At 33.1% G+C, this 21,226-nt stretch overlaps 4 protein-coding genes and 1 long non-coding RNA gene across 5 annotated transcripts; 2 read left to right on the forward strand and 3 right to left on the reverse strand.

Annotated features, from left to right (window-relative positions):
• Window positions 1-521: 521 nt before the first annotated feature.
• On the reverse strand, window positions 522-1,460 carry LOC106665145 (cuticle protein 7-like). The gene is made up of 4 exons (XM_014391362.1): window positions 1,336-1,460; window positions 1,002-1,274; window positions 654-935; window positions 522-587 (listed from the first exon to the last, which is right to left on the reverse strand). The coding sequence occupies exons 1-3, from the start codon at window positions 1,444-1,446 to the stop codon at window positions 789-791; spliced, it is 531 nt and encodes a 176-aa protein (XP_014246848.1). The 5' UTR covers window positions 1,447-1,460; the 3' UTR covers window positions 522-587; window positions 654-788.
• A 2,179-nt stretch (window positions 1,461-3,639) lies between these two features.
• LOC112127690 lies at window positions 3,640-4,381 on the forward strand. Its single transcript, XR_002910684.1, has 3 exons — window positions 3,640-3,767; window positions 3,842-4,054; window positions 4,120-4,381. It is a non-coding gene; the product is annotated as an uncharacterized LOC112127690 (long non-coding RNA).
• A 3,170-nt stretch (window positions 4,382-7,551) lies between these two features.
• On the reverse strand, window positions 7,552-8,371 carry LOC106665141 (cuticle protein 7-like). Its single transcript, XM_014391359.1, has 3 exons — window positions 8,248-8,371; window positions 7,905-8,186; window positions 7,552-7,838 (listed from the first exon to the last, which is right to left on the reverse strand). Exons 1-3 carry the CDS (start codon window positions 8,356-8,358, stop codon window positions 7,605-7,607), a joined length of 627 nt encoding a protein of 208 aa, XP_014246845.1. The 5' UTR covers window positions 8,359-8,371; the 3' UTR covers window positions 7,552-7,604.
• A 2,765-nt stretch (window positions 8,372-11,136) lies between these two features.
• Window positions 11,137-12,344, forward strand: LOC106664994 (cuticle protein 7-like). The gene is made up of 3 exons (XM_014391107.1): window positions 11,137-11,259; window positions 11,690-11,971; window positions 12,038-12,344. Exons 1-3 carry the CDS (start codon window positions 11,152-11,154, stop codon window positions 12,272-12,274), a joined length of 627 nt encoding a protein of 208 aa, XP_014246593.1. The 5' UTR covers window positions 11,137-11,151; the 3' UTR covers window positions 12,275-12,344.
• Window positions 12,345-18,268: 5,924 nt separating this feature from the next.
• LOC106664995 (cuticle protein 7-like) lies at window positions 18,269-18,778 on the reverse strand. Its single transcript, XM_014391109.2, has 2 exons — window positions 18,640-18,778; window positions 18,269-18,580 (listed from the first exon to the last, which is right to left on the reverse strand). The coding sequence occupies exons 1-2, from the start codon at window positions 18,745-18,747 to the stop codon at window positions 18,344-18,346; spliced, it is 345 nt and encodes a 114-aa protein (XP_014246595.1). The 5' UTR covers window positions 18,748-18,778; the 3' UTR covers window positions 18,269-18,343.
• Window positions 18,779-21,226: the final 2,448 nt, after the last annotated feature.

The following is a 21,226-nucleotide window of genomic DNA, read 5'->3' on the forward strand; positions in this document are numbered from 1 at the left end:
CGGTTTTAAAGCGTGCAATATTATTCCAACTCTATCCTGGATGTAATTGAAAATAAACCTTTATTATATCACGTAATAAACTGTACTAAAGAAGTTATTGAACATTCAAAATTCTGTTAAGGTTTACTTGGTAACGGTTGATTAATGATCCTCATTTATAGTTGTTTCTTAATATAAATACGTTACTGGGAAGTGAAGGGGATTTCAATTAAATTTTATTAGTTAACTTGACTATCTTATGATATGCTGCCAGTATAAAATATTATAGGAATCCAATCAAGGAAAAAAAACAGTAAGAGTAAATTTTATAATTTATTATACAATAGTACAATTTCTGTCACTTTTCACAATTTTCGAATAAGAATTGCTTAGAAATGATGGTGGGCGGCATGTTCTACCCTTTTGACTTCAGCGTTAAAACCAGTTTTGTGATCAGCGGTATAATAGACTTCCCTGACGGTGCCGTCGGCTTCTTTCAGCATGTAAAATCCTTTGACTTTGTCTCCTTCCCTTGTCTCATGCTGAGATTTGACGTCTCCCGTATGCCCGTCGTGGACTTTGTATTCGAAGTTGTAATGAGGTGGTGACTAAAATTAAGACGAAAATGATTTCAACCCATTCTCAATAAATAGATTTTTAGGTCATGTACTTACGTAGTAGTCATGATGTTCCTCATGGCCTTGTTCTTCTTCTACTTTTTGGTGATTCACTGGGACTGGTGCTTCTTGGTGGACAGCATGTCCCACCCTTTTGACTTCAGCGTTGAAACCGTTTTTGTGATCAGCGGTTTAATGGACTTCTCTGACTGTACCATCGGCTTCTTTCAACATGTAGAATCCTTTGACTTTGTCACCTTCCCTAGTCTCATGCTGAGATTTGACATCTCCAGTATGCCCGTCGTGGACTTTGTATTCGAAGTTGTAATGAGGTGGTGCCTAAAATTAAGACGAAAATTATTTCAATATATTCTCAATTAATAGATTTTTATGGCTTGTACTTACATAGTAGTCGTAATGTTCTTTCTGGCCTTGCTCTTCTACTTTTTGTTGGTACACTGGTACCTCTTGATGTACGGCATGTCCAACTCGTTTGACCTCAGCGTTGAAACCATTTTTGTGATCGGCGGTGTAATGAACTTCCCTGACAGTGCCGTCGGCTTCTTTCAGCATGTAGAATCCTTTGACTTTGTCGCCTTCCCTGGTCTCATGATGAGATTTGACGTCACCTTTATGCTCGTCGTGAACTTTATATTCGAAGCTGTAATGTGGTGGAGCCTGTAACGAGTAGTTAATTAACATGTTAATTTTTCCAATTAATAAAATTTCATATACTGACATAATAGTCGTGATGTTCTTGATGCCTTCCAAGTACTTCTTCGCCTTGTCCTTCAAATGGCGCGCATGTTGCAACAACGATGCAGGCGAATAGAACGGCAAATGTATTCATTGTTCCTCCGTGACTGTCCACAAGTGAATGATGCTCATTTACGTTTGCTTTTCATTATTTATAAGAAACGCACGGTACTGGACCGGAAGGGATTAAGAAACGTTTCGTTAAAATCCAAGGATAAATCACGTAACGTTATGTATTGGTAGTTAACACACAATTCGATTGAATGTATATTTCGTAATATTTCAATATTTTTTATGAAGTGATGAAAAATCTATTACATTAGACAAACATACGTCACTTAATTTTTGCTGGTTACATTTTCAAGTTTAACATTGTTAACTTTGTATCGAAAAACGTTATATCGAAAAACTATGATTGTAGTGTGATATTTAATAATTCTACAATATTTTTTTATCATTACATTCAAGACGACGAAGAAACACAGCTTTTAAAATTTCTTTTCTTGGTCGCACACTAGTAGGAAAACGTAACCGTATTCGTTTTAATTTACTTTATTTTTTATTTCCATCACAATACTCTCTGTATAAGTTTAATTTGAGTAATATCGAATCTTTAATTGAACGATGAAAAATATATACATTGTAATCTTTACTTTCATTTCAAAGGAAATAATATTTAATATATTAGTATATATGTGTGTAAACNTATATATATATAGTCACGTTTTTAGATTTGAATGTACCGCCATGCCTCTCCACACATCTAACAGTGAAAGGAGTGGTGGCTAGGAAAGGGCTATTTTTTCAGTTCCTAGGACAATTCCCTTTCTGTCCTCCGTGGGTTAAACAGCTGTTCTTTTGTAATAAAGAAAATAATAATAATAATTCCTTTACGTTTACTTTTCTTTATAAAACGATAATTAAATTCGATTTTATAACTGAAGTTTGTAGATTTTGAAATAGGTTTTATTATAAAATAAAAGATTTTTTAAATTAAAAATAATAAATAATAAAAGAAATTGTAATTTTATTTGGAAATAAATTGTAATAAAAGATTTAAATTTAACTAATATTTTGGTCTCGTATTTATTTTGGTTTGACTGGAATATATTAAAAAAAGGTGCCTGATCGATAAATTAAATAATTGTATTCACGTCCGATCGTAAAAAACCTCTGGGACCTTGTTTTCGGTTCTCCGAATTCAGGGTTGGATGGTTAATATTAAATCCTCTGTTGAATCAATTTACTTATGCACAATTCGCCTGCATTTTAATTTTTGCTTGAGGGTGTTCTCACTTCCTGTTCATCGATTGGTAAATGCTGTAGGCAGGGAGGTTATCCTGAGGTATCTTGACTCGAAATTACTCTTGTGAGGTTTATATTACCATAGACAATATGCCTCGGTGGTAAACTCAGTTTTTCTTATTTTTCCAGAAGATAGGAATAGTTCATCGGAAGAAGTCTCAAGGACGGCTATGCGGGCCTATTCTATTTATAGAACCCATTGGAGTCAGATATAGAATTCAGTGTTTTTGTCTGTATTGTCTCTCGAATCGTTGTCGATTTAGGTGGTGGTTCAAGCTGTTGAGGGGAATTCCTAATTTTTCGATTATTTGCCCTGATTGAGGAAGGATACTCTCAGGGAAAGATGTCCTATGTGCAATTTGAATGCCAGGATGAATCTTCTTTGTGCCGCGTGCAGGCCGAATTTTGCCAGCTATACATGGGAAGTAGCTCTCTCGCTGATGTAGCAATTGTCAGAGATTTGACAAGCCCGCGGTTCGGTAAACCTTTAATTACTATTAGGAAAATTGTACAGGTACAACTTAATGACGGTGTTTAATTATCAATTTTGTTGCTCGTTGTTAAATCAGTATGAGTTTTTTATATATTATATGCTCTTCTAAGATTAACTTTGTATTGGTAAAAAATAGGATTTTTAGTTTAGATTGTTATTTTGACTTTTGACTAAAATAAATTACAGTGGTAATATAATCAAATGGATTTCAACCTCAGGTATAGGGCGTTTTACAATACTTAAAATTTAGTGTAAATCTATTAACTGTTACTTATGTCGCGTAATTAGTACTTAAGTATATTCGTCTTCTGTTTCTTCTTCTTCTATTAAGCAAATAATATTTGTAGGAATTTATTTTACAGACACACGCACCCTGGTTAACATTACGTCCTTCAAAATTATTGACATATTTCTAGAGTTTGTACGGTCCAATTACGACCGTTTCTTATAAAACACGAAAGGCAAACGTAAATGAGTATCAGTCTCGTGTGTACTTTCTTGAGCGAACCATGAAAACATTTCTCGTTTTATTGGCGTATATCGTTGCTGTAGCAACTGCACAATCGGGAGGACACGGTGAAGAAGGTGAAACACAGAGAAAACATTACGATTACTACGTAAGTGATTTAACTGTATTTTTATTCATACCTAAAATATGAATTAAAAAATGTAAATTTTTTATATGTTTTAGGCACCACCTCATTACAATTTTGAATACAAAGTTCATGCCGGTCATACGGGAGACGTCACACGAGACTAGGGAAGGAGACAAAGTTAAAGGATTCTACGTACTGAAAGAAGCTGATGGTACAGTCAGGGAAGTCCATTACACAGCTGATCACTCCCAGTGCACCACGAAAAAGTGGAAGAAGAGCAAGGCCACGAGGAACATCATGACTGCTATGTAAATTCAATATTTAAAAGGTTTATTATTTGATAAGAGTTTAAAATCATTCTTGCTTAATTTAGGCCCCACCCCACTACAGTTACGAATACAAAGTTCACGACGAGCATACGGGAGACGTTAAATCTCACCATGAGACTAGGGAAGGTGACAAAGTCAAAGGATTCTACATGCTGAAAGAAGCTGATGGTAAAGTCAGGGAAGTCCATTACTCCGCTGACCACAAAAATGGTTTCAACGCCGAAGTCAAAAGGGTAAGGCATGCTGTCCACCATGTACCTATGTACCATCATCATTCGTAAAGAATTTATGTAAAACATATAGTACAATTGTCGTACATTTGTAAAATAAAAAGACCTTATTATATAAAATTAATGTTTTTACCTTGATGACATACTTTAATGTTTATTTTTTGATCAAGCGCATAACAACAGCAATAATTCTTTGTCTTATTTCTAATATACTATTACCTGTGTAATGTTTTTTAAATTATAGCCAATGTAGTGTTGAAAATAATTATTTTGGGGTGGGACATGCTGCCCACCATCATTACTAAACAAATATTTGTCAGAAATTTTGAAAAGTGACAGAAATTGTATCATTGTTTAATAACCTATAAAATTTATACATTTTTTCCTTGATACTACATTATCAGTCAAAAGGGTTGGCCATGCCACGTTCCAATTCAATATTACCAGTAAAAAATCTCTTTACAATAGAATTTGATGTACATGACATATAATAATTTACTAATAATATTATCGTCATAGTCAAAAACTCTTGTTACTTTTTTTAGCCTATACCTTCGCCGAAGTGAATTTTTGTATTATTGATTCTTATCTAGTAAGTACTTTTTTAGTTTCTTTTTATCGCTAACATTCCTAACTATGACTACTATTTATTTTACGTTTTTACTCTTGCCGGATGTATTAAAACAAGTTTTTCAAGCCTCAAAATAAAATTTCAAAAATTAATGTTGTTCATTCTATATTTATTTTGCTTTTATTATCTAATGTTTAGATAATTTGCTCCTTCTTGTTTTTTATGGTATAATCATTGTTATAATATCGGAACCAATAAAAATTGTTATGTTTTTTTAATCTTTGACTACATTTTGGATTTAGAATAAGGAAAATTGATAATTCTTTATGTTTTAGACCAAATATAGAACCACTAAAGCACATAATAGAGCATAAAACAAAATTATGCTTGTTTTGAAGATTATTAAGTTTTCAAAATGATGTATGATAAAGAAACTGTTCAATCATAATTTGGTTCTATATAAAAAAATTATCGTTGAGAAAAAATAAGATCATAATTCGTGAGAGCATTAATAAAAATGTGACAGTTACTTCCTTTTACAATCCAATTTAACATTATCAGTAGTTAAAACTTAAAGAAAAAATTATTAGTTCCGAATTAAACAAAGAATGTACAGTTGAATGATATTAATTTTGCTGTTGCCTTTTCCAAATAGTTAACCCTAAAAATAATTACTTCGATTACTTATTCGTTTTAATGTAAGATCTTGTTGAGATGAAAAAGTTAGCGTCACGAGCCGGATTCGAAGCCGAAGGTCGTGGGTTCGAATCCTGTCGTGGCTCTTATTTTTCCATTTCAACCCAGACCTTATATAAAAAGAATAATTAATTGAAATAATTAATATGGTCAATTAGACTATTAAATATAAATGTATTAATTATAAGTAATTTCAATTTACATTTTAAAATTTACTATGCAATTATATACTTGATTGTTTTCTTTAAGTCGACGAGGCATTTGTTCTTGAAATAATTTACCCGGAATGTTTACTTATCCAGAGTCAATATTTCTTGGGGCCTTTATTGACGTTTTACAAGCGTTTGGCCGACGTGTGGCATGAGGGTATCTTTTACTAATTAAAATACTGCCTCTGGGCGCTGGAGTGCTATGGCCTGCAGGTCAATATACTTTACCTTTGCTTATATATGCTTCACTTCGCCTTCCTTTGCCTAAAACTGGCTTTCTTCGGGGACATTGGGTTCTATCTCGACTCACGTCTAACCTGAAACCGTCACACTCGAATCAAACGGATACTAAACATTGCTATATTTTTAAAAAATCATACATACAGACCAAAAACAAACTAAAAATTTTACAAAACAAACCTTCCAACATCCAATGAATACTTTCCTTCAAATCCAAAGTCTTCACAACCATGGTCAATGCTCACCACTACGTTTCCAAAACCGCCTGTTTATGACATCCGAATACCCCTGATTAAAAAATCCCCAACAAAAATTTCCGCGTTCCACAAACAAAACTATAGTCAAATCCCAACCAATGAGACAATGTCTAATGAGCCTGATCCATGTTCCACATAACCCACCTCTACACCCCGTCAGGCGATTGAAGCAAAGACGGTCTCGGGTACCTCTGACCCATGTAACTATTGAGAAAAGCTGGGAGAGGACCAACGTTTCCTTCCTTCATGATATTATAACAATGTCAGATGAGAAAAATATTGCAGCTCATTACACAGTGTGTATAGTTTGTAATAACAAAAAATGACAAATACCAACACCAGCAGGATAAGCACACCAGTTGAGCAGAAAGTACAAACCTAAATGTTTTTATTTAGAATATATTTGTATGTCTCAATTTTTTTCAGATTGATTTTTAAGATTTATATATGTCAAATTTTACTAAATATTTAAAAGATTGAATACAGTCGACGGTTAAGGATGGTTACGAATAGTTTTATAAAGATTCAATAGTCTTTCGTCTACTACTGTATATTTTCTCTGTCAGACTGGCCACATGTATAATTCTCATGACAAATTTGCAACAAATTTTAAGGTTTTCTTACAACTTCATTAAAAATAGTGGTGGCATTCATGTGCTTCATAGAGGGCTTTCCAGTATCCATATTATGGGACTGTTGTATTTTGTACAATTTTATCCTCTATTTCCATATTTTTCAATTATTTATTCCGCAATAATATGTGATAAAGTATCAAATTACTTATTATTTTATATAAATTCCTCGATACTTGTTTAACGGATAGATTTTTTTAATTAAGAAATTAAACCAAGATCAATTAGATTCGATTCCAATATCTCTTTTTAATTTAATTGTCATGGGTTATTTGCTAATTTTAATGTTGGTTCAACGTTCAGCTACATTTCATCGGTCAAATCATCATTGACATAAAATAATGTGAAATATTTAACATTTGAAGTCGGAATAAAACTAGAGAAAAACAGTTTGCAGATTCGTCGTTGACATTGAAATGTTTAAATAAATAAACACGTCTGCATTTTCTCGTCTGTAAAATCGTCACATTAAATAATTATTTTGAACACTACATTGACTATAATTTCAAACATTACACAGGTAATAGTATGTTGGACATAAGACAAAGAATTATTGCTATTTTTATGCACTTGATCAAAAAATAATAAACATTAAAGTATGGCATCAAGGTAAAAACATTAATTTTATATAATAAGGTCTTTTTATTTTACAAATGTACAACAGTCGTATTATATGTTTTACATAAATTCTTTACTAATGATGATGGTACATAGGTACATGGTGGACAGCATGCCCTACCCTTTTGACTTCGGCGTTGAAACCATTTTTGTGGTCAGCGGTGTAATGGACTTCCCTGACTGTACCATCAGCTTCTTTCAGCATGTAGAATCCTTTGACTTTGTCACCTTCCCTAGTCTCATGTTGAGATTTGAAGTCTCCCGTATGCTCGTCGTGAACTTTGTATTCGTAGCTGTAGTGGGGTGGGGCCTAAATTAAGCAGGAAATGATTTTAAACTCTTATCGAATAATAAACCTTTTAAATATTGAATTTACGTAGTAGTCATGATGTTCCTCGTGGCCTTGTTCTTCTTCTACTTTTTCGTGGTGCACTGGGACTGGTTCTTCTTGGTGGACAGCATGTCCCACCCTCTTGACTTCAGCGTTGAAACCATTTTTATGATCGGCGGTGTAATGGACTTCCCTAACAGTGCCGTCGGGCTCTTTCAGCATGTAGAATCCTTTGACTTTGTCGCCTTCCCTAGTCTCATGATGAGATTTGACGTCACCTTTATGCTCGTCGTGCACTTTATATTCGAAGCTGTAATGTGGTGGAGCCTGGAATCAATAGTAAAATAGCGTCGATATACTAGCAATCAATAAAGTTTTTAATACTTACATAGTAGTCGAAATGTTCATGGTGCCCTTCAAGTCCTTCTTCTCCTTGCCCTTTAAATGGCGCGCAAGTTGCAACAACAACGCAGGCGAATAAAATAACAAAAGTATTCATTGTTTCTTCCCGATTGTTTACGAGGTACTGATGCTCATTTACGTTAGCCTTTCAGTTTTTATAACACACGGTCGGAACTGGACCGTACAGCATTAAGAAATCTTTTCTTTATTGTGGAAGGTAATCATGTAACCTTATATGTTAGATAAAACCAATCTTTGCCAAATATAAATAAAATATATATATTTATTTAGAATAAATACTATTATATATTTATATATAAAGTATATATAATAAAATTAAAATAAATTTAATTTTATACATAAATTGTATATTTATATATAATATTTATTACACAAATAAAGAAGGATTTCTTCTCCAGTGTTCTGCCATATCAAAAAGTCAAATTTACAATGTTCGGTTTAAAAGAAGATACAACAAAATGATTATGATTTTGATGTTTTGTTTCAATGCTTCGTTGAATGCATGATATGTCTGAATTCGGTAATTTTTATTACCATGTTTCCGAATTTTTTTTTCTCATAATTTTCATAACAAACACAAACTTTGTTATCTTTAAATACAAAATTATGCGATTCGTGTTTTGTATCGATTTGTATAGTGTATTGTAAATACATTGTATAATGTAAATTAACGTGCATTTTACCTTCCACTCAAAAATTATTTATCAAATTAAGGAATCATTATGGGATTCTCAAAAGACCCAAAACTCTATTTGGCCTCGTTTTGTAAAATTTAACAAAAAATGCCTACCATTTGGTTGTAAAATACTGTGAACGATAAAATAACTTAATGTGTAACATTTATTAATTAAAAAAGACAAAATACATTAATGAACAATTAATGAACCTCCAACAATTTTAAATAGCCTACCCCACCTAAAACACTTAAAAATGCATACAAAAGTAATAGTATTCCTTATTTCCTTTCTATACATATTATTATGTTTATGTTTTTAAGTATGGTGTCAACACTGACAATGTTACGGTTGGTTGGGAGCGGCATTTGTGTACTATGAAAAACTTATATTAATTTTCTTTTAATTATTTTTAAATAAATAAAAGAGCTACTTTTTCTGAATGATTAAAATAGTCTTATATAACTTATGATTTTTCCTTCTTGAAAGTGGGATAATAGGTCATCTCAAAAAAACTACAACCAGTTTTTATCCACAACGTTTCGGATTTATTTTAATCCTCCCTCAGGTGAGTTAACGCCTATTCACTGAACAAATATTTCTTACATTTTTAGATCAGCATGGTTATCATTATTTCTTCACTATTTACAATGGTTAAAACAGTGGTTGTCAGTCATTAATATTTTATAACAGTTTATTTTAAAAAAGAGCCTGTGTGGTACATATTTAAATCTTTCAGACTCTGAACAAACTTTTGAATATTTTGAACCTGACTAGACTCTTATCACAACCTCTCATATGATGTTTCAACCTCTTTTCAACATCTTATCACAGACCAACGAATTAACATTAAAAAGACCACTCAACAGTTAAAATTACGTTTTTCTAAAAAAATTCACTTTTAAACAACAATTTTTATTTTTTTTTATTAACATTTTAACAATTATTATCACAATTGATACAGATTTTTAAGTTTTCTCCAAAGTTTAAAATTGACGGGATTATTTATATATATTGTTTAACAAATTAAAATAGCAATCACTTATCATATCACAGTCTTGACGGTAATTAACACACAGTTTTTCTTTTTTATATAAAGGGCCTCCAGGAACTTTCGTTTTTTACTATTTTGTTCCTTGGTAACAATACCTTCAACAACTGCATGTTGTGCCAAGGCAGTGTCATTGTTTTTATTATTTTGCACTGTATATTTATGTTGATAAATTCTATTCATTAGGTATTGTTTGGTTTCACCAAAGTATACTTTCTTGCAGTCTTTGCATTCAATTTTGTATACCTGGCCTGATTGTAGTCCTTTCTCAATTTTTTTTCTTTTAGCGGTGAGTAGTGCTTTTTAACCGCATTACTGTTTCGGAAGGCCAGCTTAACTAGAGGAAACTTTCTTTTCAGACAACTTATCAACTGCTCCGATAACCCTTGGATGTAAGGGAAGTCCTACTATCCTACCTTCAAGAAGGAAAAATCATAAGTTAAACTGTTGAGGTTGAAATATAAGTAGACTTATATACTTAATTTATCAATTAAATTCAATTTAATTAAATATAGTAGAAATATAATCTCACTTTGAAATATCAAAATAAAACGGAATTTTTAATATTACATAGAATTTCTGTTATATTCCAGAAAGGCTATGTTTTTATGATTTTATTTTGACTACATCAAAGATTTATTTTCAATTGTACACAAAAAGTTTTTAGTTTGTCATTTACTCGCAAGGACGGTGCTGTTTTTTTTCTTTTTTTAAACGACAATTCGCAACAGCATAGGTTATATCGACACTCCGGGTGCTGGTGTTTTTGTAAAAAAAATTGTAAGTATGCAGGTCTGCTGAATTCGAACCCGGGACCTTTACCTTACAGTGATAAGCGCCGTGTCAATGTCTAAACCGTTGCGGTCACCGACGCCCCTTACGGTACTGATTGGAAGAATTATAACTGTGAAGGGAGTTTAACCAAGATTTCTGATTTTGAAATAAATGTGAAGGATTTTTGTACAATGAAAAATATGGTAGGAATGCCAAGACTATCGGTTTTGCCCAACTCATAACGTTACATTCTTTGTAATTAATTATCCCTTTCTTAATCCTGTACGGTCCAGTTCCGAGTGTTACTTATAAAAATTGTTAAACGAAAGTAAATCAGCGTCATTCTCTAGTGAATAGCCACAAACAAACAATGAACAGATTCGTTGTCTTATTCGCTTGCATTGTTGTTGCAACTAGCGCGCCACTAGAAGAACATCGGGAAGAAGGTCTAGGGCACCAGGAACTTCACGACTATTATGTAAGTCTATAAAATTATTTGAATTTTCAACATACTAAGGGGAATTTTTTAGTTCAGATAGAAAAGTCAATGGCACGAGCGGGATTTGAACCCACGTTTTTCGGCTAGATACGCCGCTGCTCTACCACTTCAGCTATCGTGACCTCGATCCACTCGTACACTAACTTCTCATCGCAACCCCACCTTTTGAATTTTCCCTCCTTTTTGCCATTTTTCAAGAGAGGTTAGTGTCCGAGTGGATCGAGGTCACGATAGCTCAAGTGGTAGAGCAGCGGCGTATCTAGCCAAAGATCGTGGGTTCGAATCCCGACCGTGCCATTGACTTTTTTATCTCACTAAAAAAACCTTAATTAATTGTAATATATTAATTGGTCAAGCGGACCACGAAATTAGTGAATTTAATATTAAGGGGAATTTTCTGTTTTCCCAGGCTCCACCACATTACAGCTTCGAATATAAAGTGCACGACGAGCATAAAGGTGACGTCAAATCTCACCATGAGACAAGGGAAGGAGACAAAGTCAAAGGATTCTACATGCTGAAAGAAGCTGATGGTACAGTCAGAGAAGTCCATTACACCGCCGATCACAAAAATGGTTTCAACGCTGAGGTCAAACGAGTTGGACATGCCGTACATCAGGAAGCATCAGTACCAGTGCCCAACCAAAAAGAGGAAGAAGATCAGGGCCACCAAGAACATCATGATTACTACGTACGTATTCAATATGAAGGTTTATCAATTGAAATGATAACAAAATAATTTTCTATTTATTTTAAGGCACCACCCCACTACACCTTTGAATACAAAGTTCACGACGAACACAAAGGAGACGTCAAATCTCAACATGAAACCAGAGAAGGTGACAAAGTCAAGGGATTCTACATGCTGAAAGAAGCTGATGGTACGGTCAGAGAAGTCCATTACACCGCCGATCACAAAAATGGTTTCAACGCTGAAGTCAAAAGAGTCGGACATGCTGTCCCTCTAGTACCTGAATACCATCACCATTACTAATTATCAATTAATAATTAAAATATGTCTAACAATACGTTGTACTTTTGTAATATGAAATGTGTTCATGAAATGTTTCTTATGAAAAGCGTTTTTTTAATTTATATATTGTAAGTAATCAATCCTCATTTCCAATTGTGTTACCTACAATTTCCTTCAAACATGGTTTTCACACATTACACATGAGTATTCTAAGCTTGCAAGCAACTGTTACGTTGAAAGAATTAAGCCTTTTAAATATTCAGCTAAATTTCTTCTGAATATCGTGGTCTCTATATACCATATAGTGTATAGTGTATATCATATGTCCCGCTATATTATTTCATATGAAGAGACCTGCTAGTTCTGAACGCATCTAATGTAACTTTAACTAATGTAACCTACTAAAAACATGCATATCTTATGATTTGTGACGCAACAGTTACGGGAATAAATAATTTTTTGTTAAATTTGCTACATCACTGCTTGAGACTTCATGCGAATGATTTTAAAAAGAAATTTGCGGTATATCTATTGCACTTAATGATGGTAGTGACACAAAATTTAAATGTCAAAATACCTTTTCGAATAAACTGAAGCCATGTTTTGTTAGCTATTTAGTGCAGTTGCAAGTGCGTACATTTACAATCGATTTGTAATAGCAAATATTTATATGTTATGGTTTTGCAGAAAAAATAACCAAAAATGATTCAAAATACCTGTAAATTGGTTATAACAATAGAAAGTTGCCTCGGGAGTTTGGTTAGGAACATTCTGACGGCGGATATGGCGTAATAATTTTTATAGTCATAAATCTGAAAGAATTCGTGATATAACGTCATAAAAATTGCGATTTATTTCTTCGTTGTAAAGTAATGCATAACTTAATTAAATAATAATTAGAAATGGCAGAAAATACACTCAAAATGATATTGGTGTGAACTTTTTTATTTTATTGTCTTCACCGCCTGGCGTTTTGCAATTAATTATTTTATACTTCTTTTTAATTAGTTTATTACTGCCATACAAATGTATAATTTTACTCTCAAAGAAGGAAAATATTATTTTTTAATGAAGGATAGACATCAATTGTTATAGAGAAAAACTATCACCCAATTTTAATAAAATGTACCATTCGAAGCGAAAAATTGTTGGTAGACAAGAAAAGTCAGAACGAACGTTTCTGTCCCAATTCTGTAAAAACAAAAATCTACACATAAAAAGACAAACTCAAGAAGAATATAGGATGTCGTTATTTTTAAACGAGGAAAATGTTTATACAAACGACTCCAGTCCCTAAAACAGGACATTCACAGGCGGTAAACAAAAGTAAAAAAGTATCAGCAGGATCAAAAACGTATCGTACAAATATAAAATTTTTAACCTCTAGAAAACCCGTCCTATTGTCGTTTGAATTGTAGAGTTAGAACATGCATCCGAAGACACATTAAAATCATAAAATAAAAGATAAAAGGTGCACACTTTTATTCATTCAGCTTCAATTAATATGGCACAGACATTGTTCATTCTGACAATAAAATTTGTAATGAGGCACGTATAAAATATTTGATCACAGGATTGGGCAAATTCCAGATTGACAAATTCATGAAAGTCGCTCAGTCAGAGTTATAATAAGTAATTCAATTTGGAGCAATTTTTAGCTTTAGGAAAAGGTTAAAAAACAACGGTAATTTTGTTTTTCAGAATACAATCTATTAATTCATATGGATGTGTGATATTATTTTTGTTAATTAATAAAACGTAATTATTACTGTGTTTAATTAATTAATATTTATGAAAGGTATTGGTTGAGATAAAAAAGCCAGCGTCACGAGCGAGATTCGAACCCACGACCTTTGGCTAAATACGCCGCTGCTCTACCACTTGAGCTCGGACACTAACCTCCCATATCAACCTCATCTCTCGAATTTTCCCTCCTTTTTGCCATTTTTCGGTGTTTAATCATAAATTTTATCCGACATAACTAATATCAGCCTTTAATTTGATAATTATGCATTAAAAATCAGGACTAATTCTGATTTGAAAGAAAACACAATAAATGCTACAGTCGTGGTGATTTCAATTATACATTTTTTTTGGTATACTAGGTCGGAAAATGTTGGACACCAGTCCAAGCGTTCTTGCCAATATATAGAGAGAGAATAATTCTGAAAATAATAATAAATAATTAATAATGAGTTCCTAATAATTCCTCTAAGATTAGCAATAAGGACACAAAATTTTCTAAATCTGTCACTTGAATTGATGAAGGTTTGACGTTCACATAAAGTTATGATTAACTAAATCACATAATACAAAATATTTAAAAAAAAATAGAAATAAAGAACAATAATAAGAATTTAGGGAAAAATACTAATAATAAAAAATTCTCTCTCTCGTGCAAACATAATAACTGTAAACTTAAAAGTTGAGAAAAGGAAGATAACAAGCTTTCTTATGTAGCAAAAGCACTAAGAAATATTGTGAATTATGTTGACAATGTTTGGAGGGAGATGAGGTGTTGATACAGAAGGGATTTAAAAGAAGTGAGAGAGACAGCTTTGCGGATTGGAAAAGGAATTCCAGAGATTTGTGGCTCGAGCTAGGAAGTTAGTTTTATGAGGAGGAAGTTACATGTCATTGGGAAACGAGCGAGTCTTAAGATAAACTTGTCATACAATCAATTATTTTATTACGGACTTAGAGAAGTTTTTACTTTGTAACCAATAATGATTATAAAAAATTAGTAAAATGTTTGGAAGTAATTTTTTTTTTAATTTTCTTTTCTCAAATGTAGAGGTTTTATGACGAGGAAGATATATATTATTGGGCAACGAGCGAGCGTTTGAGAGTGGAGAGAGAATTTGAACTAAAATAGCTTGACAATATCGTGAGGTCGACGAGAGTATAGATTAATAAAGGAAGGAGCCTAGGAAATACTTAAGGAACTTTAAGGAAGGAGTGATAAAGCCAGGATATTCTGAATACACGTGTGAGACACTAGATATTTGAGGGTGCCAAAAATAAATCTGACACAATAATTCATCAGTCTTTTCAGACGTTCTTCTTGTTACTCCAAAATTCCATTATAAGACAGAAGAAGATGCCCTGTTGATGGAGAAAGGAGGGATCCATGCCAATGGACTTAACGAGACGAGAAAAATTCTTGAAGTAATTTTTTAAATACGATCTTTGCCTTTGTCTTGCTATGCTATATCGCACGGTTTATTCAACATTTTCTGTACCTTTATAAATATTCTAATAATACAGTACAATTTTGTCGCCTACGGACGAATACAACAGAGTAGTTGATCCCACGTCCGTAGTCTCCCCTAGTAAACAGTTTTATTTTTATTTGTAAAACTTCATTGAGCTAAATGTAAGTTACAACGATAGTCGTAATTACTGACAAAATTTACAAATTCGGTACAATTTATTGCAAGTGGTTATTTGTAAATTTGTCACAAATTTTGATCTAAAAAATATTTTTTATTGCAAAAAATAGACATTTTTATGCTGGATTGAGCCTACGGCAATTTTTTCCAATGTTCGGTGTTCCACTTGAAAAACCACAACTTCTCTGGATTTTATCCAAAATCAACGTTATTTCAAATGACAGAAAGCTGTATTTCAATAATTTCAGCAACATCTATTAGGTTTCGTGGTCCGATTAACCTAATAAATTCTTTTCAATTGATTAATGTTTAATTAAGGTTTTGGTTGAAATAAAAAAGTGAGTGTCACGAGCGGGATTCGAACCCACGACCTTCGGCTAAATACGCCACTGCTCTACCAGTTGAGCTATCGTGACAATTTCGTGGTTCGAATCCCGCTCGTGGCACTTACTTTTTTATCTCAACCAAAACCAAAATTAAAGATTAATTAATTGAAAAGACCTTTAGCAACGTTTAAATTTTATTCCATTTTGATTGACCTGATTTAAAGTAAAACTTTCAAAAGGGGATTCATTTACGTTTTTGTACGTGGTAGGTTTATGTCATTAGGTGTAGTTTAAAGTGTTCACAACCTTGTATATTTTTTTCAATTTATTTGCAGTATATCAGCATTTTTGTGATTTTTTAATAATTTTAGGAAGGAGAAAAATTTGGGAAAAACTGACTTTTTGTATTCTTGATGATTTGAATTCAGGGTTATGAGGTGCGAAAAAAAATCAACATTTTGTTACTAAAAATATTATTAACTTATTTTTGCTATGACACTCGATTACTATATCCAAATTGTATATGGTATCCATTTTATATGGGTATCCATTATGGGTATTTAGATATTGAAATACCTAATTTATTACAAAGTAACCTAGGTTAAAATAAGTTAGATAGGTTAAAAAATTTTCCGCTCTTAAGACCGATTGGCAAAGAATCTTGGGTACATGTCTAATATTAGTCGCTTTAATATCAGTACAAAATGTTTCATTAAATTCGGCGATCCCATGTCTGTATAATAGGATGGGTCCGCTTAACCTCACTGATTTTTGTGAGGTAACTATCAAACAAAAGGATTATCATCCCGCAGACCATATGGGGAAGTCTACAACTCGTCTATTTGTCTGTCCTCGTTTAGTATAAAAATTCAATCCATAATTTTATTATGCATAAAACCTTAAGTTTCAATAGTGTAAATAGATGTTCATATCTGTTTGCCTTGTAATTTTTTAATAATATTGTTAAACAATTACATTTAATGGTCTGATTGACCAAATTACTTTTTTCAATTAATTAATCTTTTTATGTAAGGTTTTGGTTGAAATGAAAAAGTTAGTGTCACGAGTGGGATTCGAACCAACGACCTACGGTTCAATACGCCTCTGCTCTAACGACTCGAGCAGCAAAACCTTACATAAAAATTCACTAGTTTTCGTCGTCCGCTTGACTAATTAATATTTTTCAATTAATTAAGGTTTACATAAAAAGCTTTAAGCTTACATAAAAAGATATTGAATATTGTTAATGTTGAAGGCGATTCATTTCTTCGAAAACCTAACGAACGAATTTATGTTTTTCTTTCAAATTAGCCTCATCCCTAATATAAATTTATATTCATTAGCGCGACAAAATTAATACCCAAAATACGAAAGTTGGTTAATACTAACTTAAAATGGAAGAATTGTAGAATTCGACATATATCTTCGACGATTTTATATAAAAACTTTATAAATATATAGCTTCAAAATTGGTGTTTTTATAATAACAACAAATATGGCTGAATACACAGTTATAAATAAAGAGCTGAAGGCTCTCTGCCTTTAGTTAAGTCTTTTTCTCATCTTTCACGCAAACTTGTTTATACAGCAGCTAATTGAGCTTCTCTCTTTCGTTACTGACTCTCTGCTTTATAGTTTGTTAACTAAATAAAATAGCCTCTCATATGTTCCTCCGGCTGTCAACCATAAAATAGACACAAAACCCTAGACATATCTTTATGCGAATCTGACGACGTACGAGCGCATCATTTAACATTTAGCATAATTACTCAATGAATTATACGCATTTTTTTAAATGAAAAATTTGTGTCACAGGCGGAATTCGAACCCACCAAACTTTCTTGTGGCATGGGCGATCGATAGCTCAAGTGGTAGAGCAGCGGCGTATTTAGCCGAAGGTCGTGGGTTCGAATCCCGCTCGTGGCACAGACTTTTTTATCTCAACCAATACCTTTCATAAATATTAATTAATTAAACACAGTAATAATTATGTTTTATGTATTAAGAAAAATAATATCACATATCCATACGAATTAATAGATTGTGTTCTGACCGCCTGTGACACAAATTTTTCATTTCGAAAAAATTGTATGTAATTAAGATTGATTGAGTAATTATATAATTAAGCGTAAGATGAGACCAATAATGAAAAAGTTAGTATTTAGCTTCTTTTTTTTTAAATCAAACTCATGTACTATTCATGAATAAATTATTTCTGTTTTATACTGCTTTTGGGTTCTTGAGTACAGCTACTTGGGAATGATGCTGAACATGGTTTTATACAGCAAGCATAAATATATATTATCATACGTTTGTATACTTTTTAGTACAAATTTACATTACGTTGCATAGTTTTCTTTACATATAATTTGTTAGTAATGATGTTGGTATTCAGGTACGTGGTGGACGGCATGTCCTACTCTTTTGACTTCAGCGTTGAAACCATTTTTGTGATCGGCGGTATAATGGACTTCCCTGACCGTACCATCGGCTTCTTTCAACATGTAGAATCCCTTGACTTTATCGCCTTCCCTAGTTTCATGGTGAGATTTGACGTCTCCTGTATGCTCGTCGTGAACTTTGTATTCGTAGCTGTAGTGGGGCGGTGCCTGGAGTAAACAGCACACGCATAAATATTTGACAAAATATTATATTTCATATAACTTACGTAATAGTCGTAATGTTCGTAGTGGCCGAGACTTTCTTCACTGTGTCCTCCCGATTGTGCTGTGGCGGCAGCAACGATGCAGAAGAAGAAAACGGCAAAAGTGCTCATTATGTACGTTAGTCTGCCCGTGCTTGTTCACAACTGACTGATGCTCATTTACGTCCTCTCTTCACTTTTATACGAAACGCTCTTAACTGAACCGTACAGGGTTGAGAAACATTTCCTTAATTTTGGCATTTTGATCATGTAAAGTTACGTGTTATTTGTTTAAAATCAAACGCATCTATACAATCTTTTTTTAGTTAATAGGGTTAGGATTTAATCTATCTTTTAAGATAGTTTGGTAAAATTTTATGCTAATAACGTATAATTATAAAGAAATTAAAATTAGCCTGTTGTGTTTCCAGATTTTTGAATATTTATGTTCATTTATTGCCCTTTTTGCACGGTGTGTATTATTATTTATTCACATGTAGAAATGTGAAACGTTTAGTGATCGTTATTTTGTGATTATTTATTGATCGTGAGATGCGGTCTGGTGTTACGTACAAATACTTTGATTAAACCTAAAAATTCTATAATGTATACATCATTGTATAATTCTTATTAATATCTTATACAAATTTCTATAATGATTATAAGTCCCAGCACCTGAGGATGATCTGAATAACGATAGAACGTTAGCACGATAAAAACATTTTTTTGCTTACCAAAATCACACCAGACCGCATTTCACGTTCTTTAAATAATCACTATTTGTTTATTTGATTTTATTTCCCTACATGTAATTTTGTTAAAATGATGCAAATTTACTTTGGTACTAAATTCAAATTGAAAAGTTTTCTTTTTTGACGATGTCGTTTCAGTGTTACCGTCAGACCATAGTTGTAAGGATGATATGCTGAATGACCCTCGTTCTTGCAGCGTCCAGTTCAAGAGATGATCCACATCCTGAACTGGCTAAGGAGGTTGCGAAATCTACCGATGGATTAAAACTATCTCTTACTCCTAATTAGAAACTACCATTTTGAGGAGACCGTTAAATAAATGAATCTTTCATGGAGTTCTACGAAAAGGGAAGAAACGTGACAATTTTTCAAGCTGCCGAGGACAGCTCGATTTGACCTTTACGAGGGGGGGGGTCACGCCGCAGCTAGCGTAAAAACTCAACGGACATGGACTTAACCTAAAACACATGCTCAGATTTGGACATCCAACATGCCGGCATGCGTGTACGGTAGTACCGTTCAGCATTTGGATTACCTCTTGATCCCGGCCCAGAGCTGGATGATGCAAGAGTGAGGGTCATTCATTGACGACCACGGTCTAGCAGTGTCACCGATTGACTTCATTATATCTACAGTTTGTTAGAGTTCATACTGGAGATCAATTGGAAAAATGACTTGTATTATTTTCATTTTGTAACCATTATTTTCTTCGTTAGACGAGTTCTCAAAGCATTTTGGCACATATTTGATCTTCTTTTTGACAATGGTAAATCATGTGGCTCCATGATTGAGCATGTGGATCGTCAGAAGGACATACTGGGCTGTCTATTATCCTAAATCGCTGCTAGTATTCCCTGTTACACCTGTGACCTGACCTGAATCAGTTTAAAATCCATGTAAAGTTTTTTGTTTGGAGTTTTTTCTCCACTCTTCCTGTCATTTTGCTTGGATGAATTTACAGTTTACATTTAAAAGGCAAACTGGATGGTACATTTAAATAGGATTTTCGTCCATCGTTGACTCTGTCACTAACTTCCTCTTCACATCTTTGAACTGCCACTTGAGAAGACTTATCCATTTCAGGTGTAACTTTCCATCTTCTTGTATGGACACCCACCCTCGGATAAGTCTGGTGAGGAAGGCCTTAGAGAGGGATAAACTCAAAGGCGTGATGGACTATTCAACACTAAACAACATGGGCGTATTCCACCTACAAATGGGGTCATCATGAAGACCCCATTTGTACGGTATGAGATGAGGAGGAAGAAGACTGTACCAAGACAGTCAATGACCTGTACTTCTTAGGAGAAGGATCGAGTCGACCGCACTGAACTAAGGATCAATGTAAGTACAATAACGCAGAAGGCTGCAGAGCCTAGGGAACAAAAACACTTAATCACTAGTAACCATCATTATCATCTAGATGTCGAAGATTTTTTGCAATATTTCATCCTGATTGTCAGTTCTAATGACTGCAGTTTGATCAAAAAAGACTAAGATCGTTGGAAACAACCAAATTACTGAGGCTGATGTGCCAAACCGTTTTGTAGTTAAATAAATGACATTAACATGTATAAATTATATGCTGATTCTTTTCATCAAGATAAGCGTTTAAAAAAAGATAAATTTTATTATTAACATATTTATTTTGATTGGTTGGTAGGGGATTGTTGATTGAAGTTTTAATATTATCTGGCTTTCTTATGAGAAACGTTGGATCTATAAAATGGTATTCACGAAACAATAAATCGTGCAAATCCTTTTGCCTTCTTACACAAAGTGTTTTAATGGCCACAGGTTGCTTAATTTGATCAGAATGAAAAGGGCGTTACACTTACGTCACACGGGTGTGCAACTAG

The sequence above is a fragment of the Cimex lectularius genome, unplaced genomic scaffold (genome assembly GCF_000648675.2).
Source record: "Cimex lectularius strain Harlan isolate CLEC.00 unplaced genomic scaffold, Clec_2.1 scaffold174, whole genome shotgun sequence".
In the NCBI taxonomy this organism is placed as follows: Eukaryota; Metazoa; Arthropoda; class Insecta; order Hemiptera; family Cimicidae; genus Cimex; species Cimex lectularius.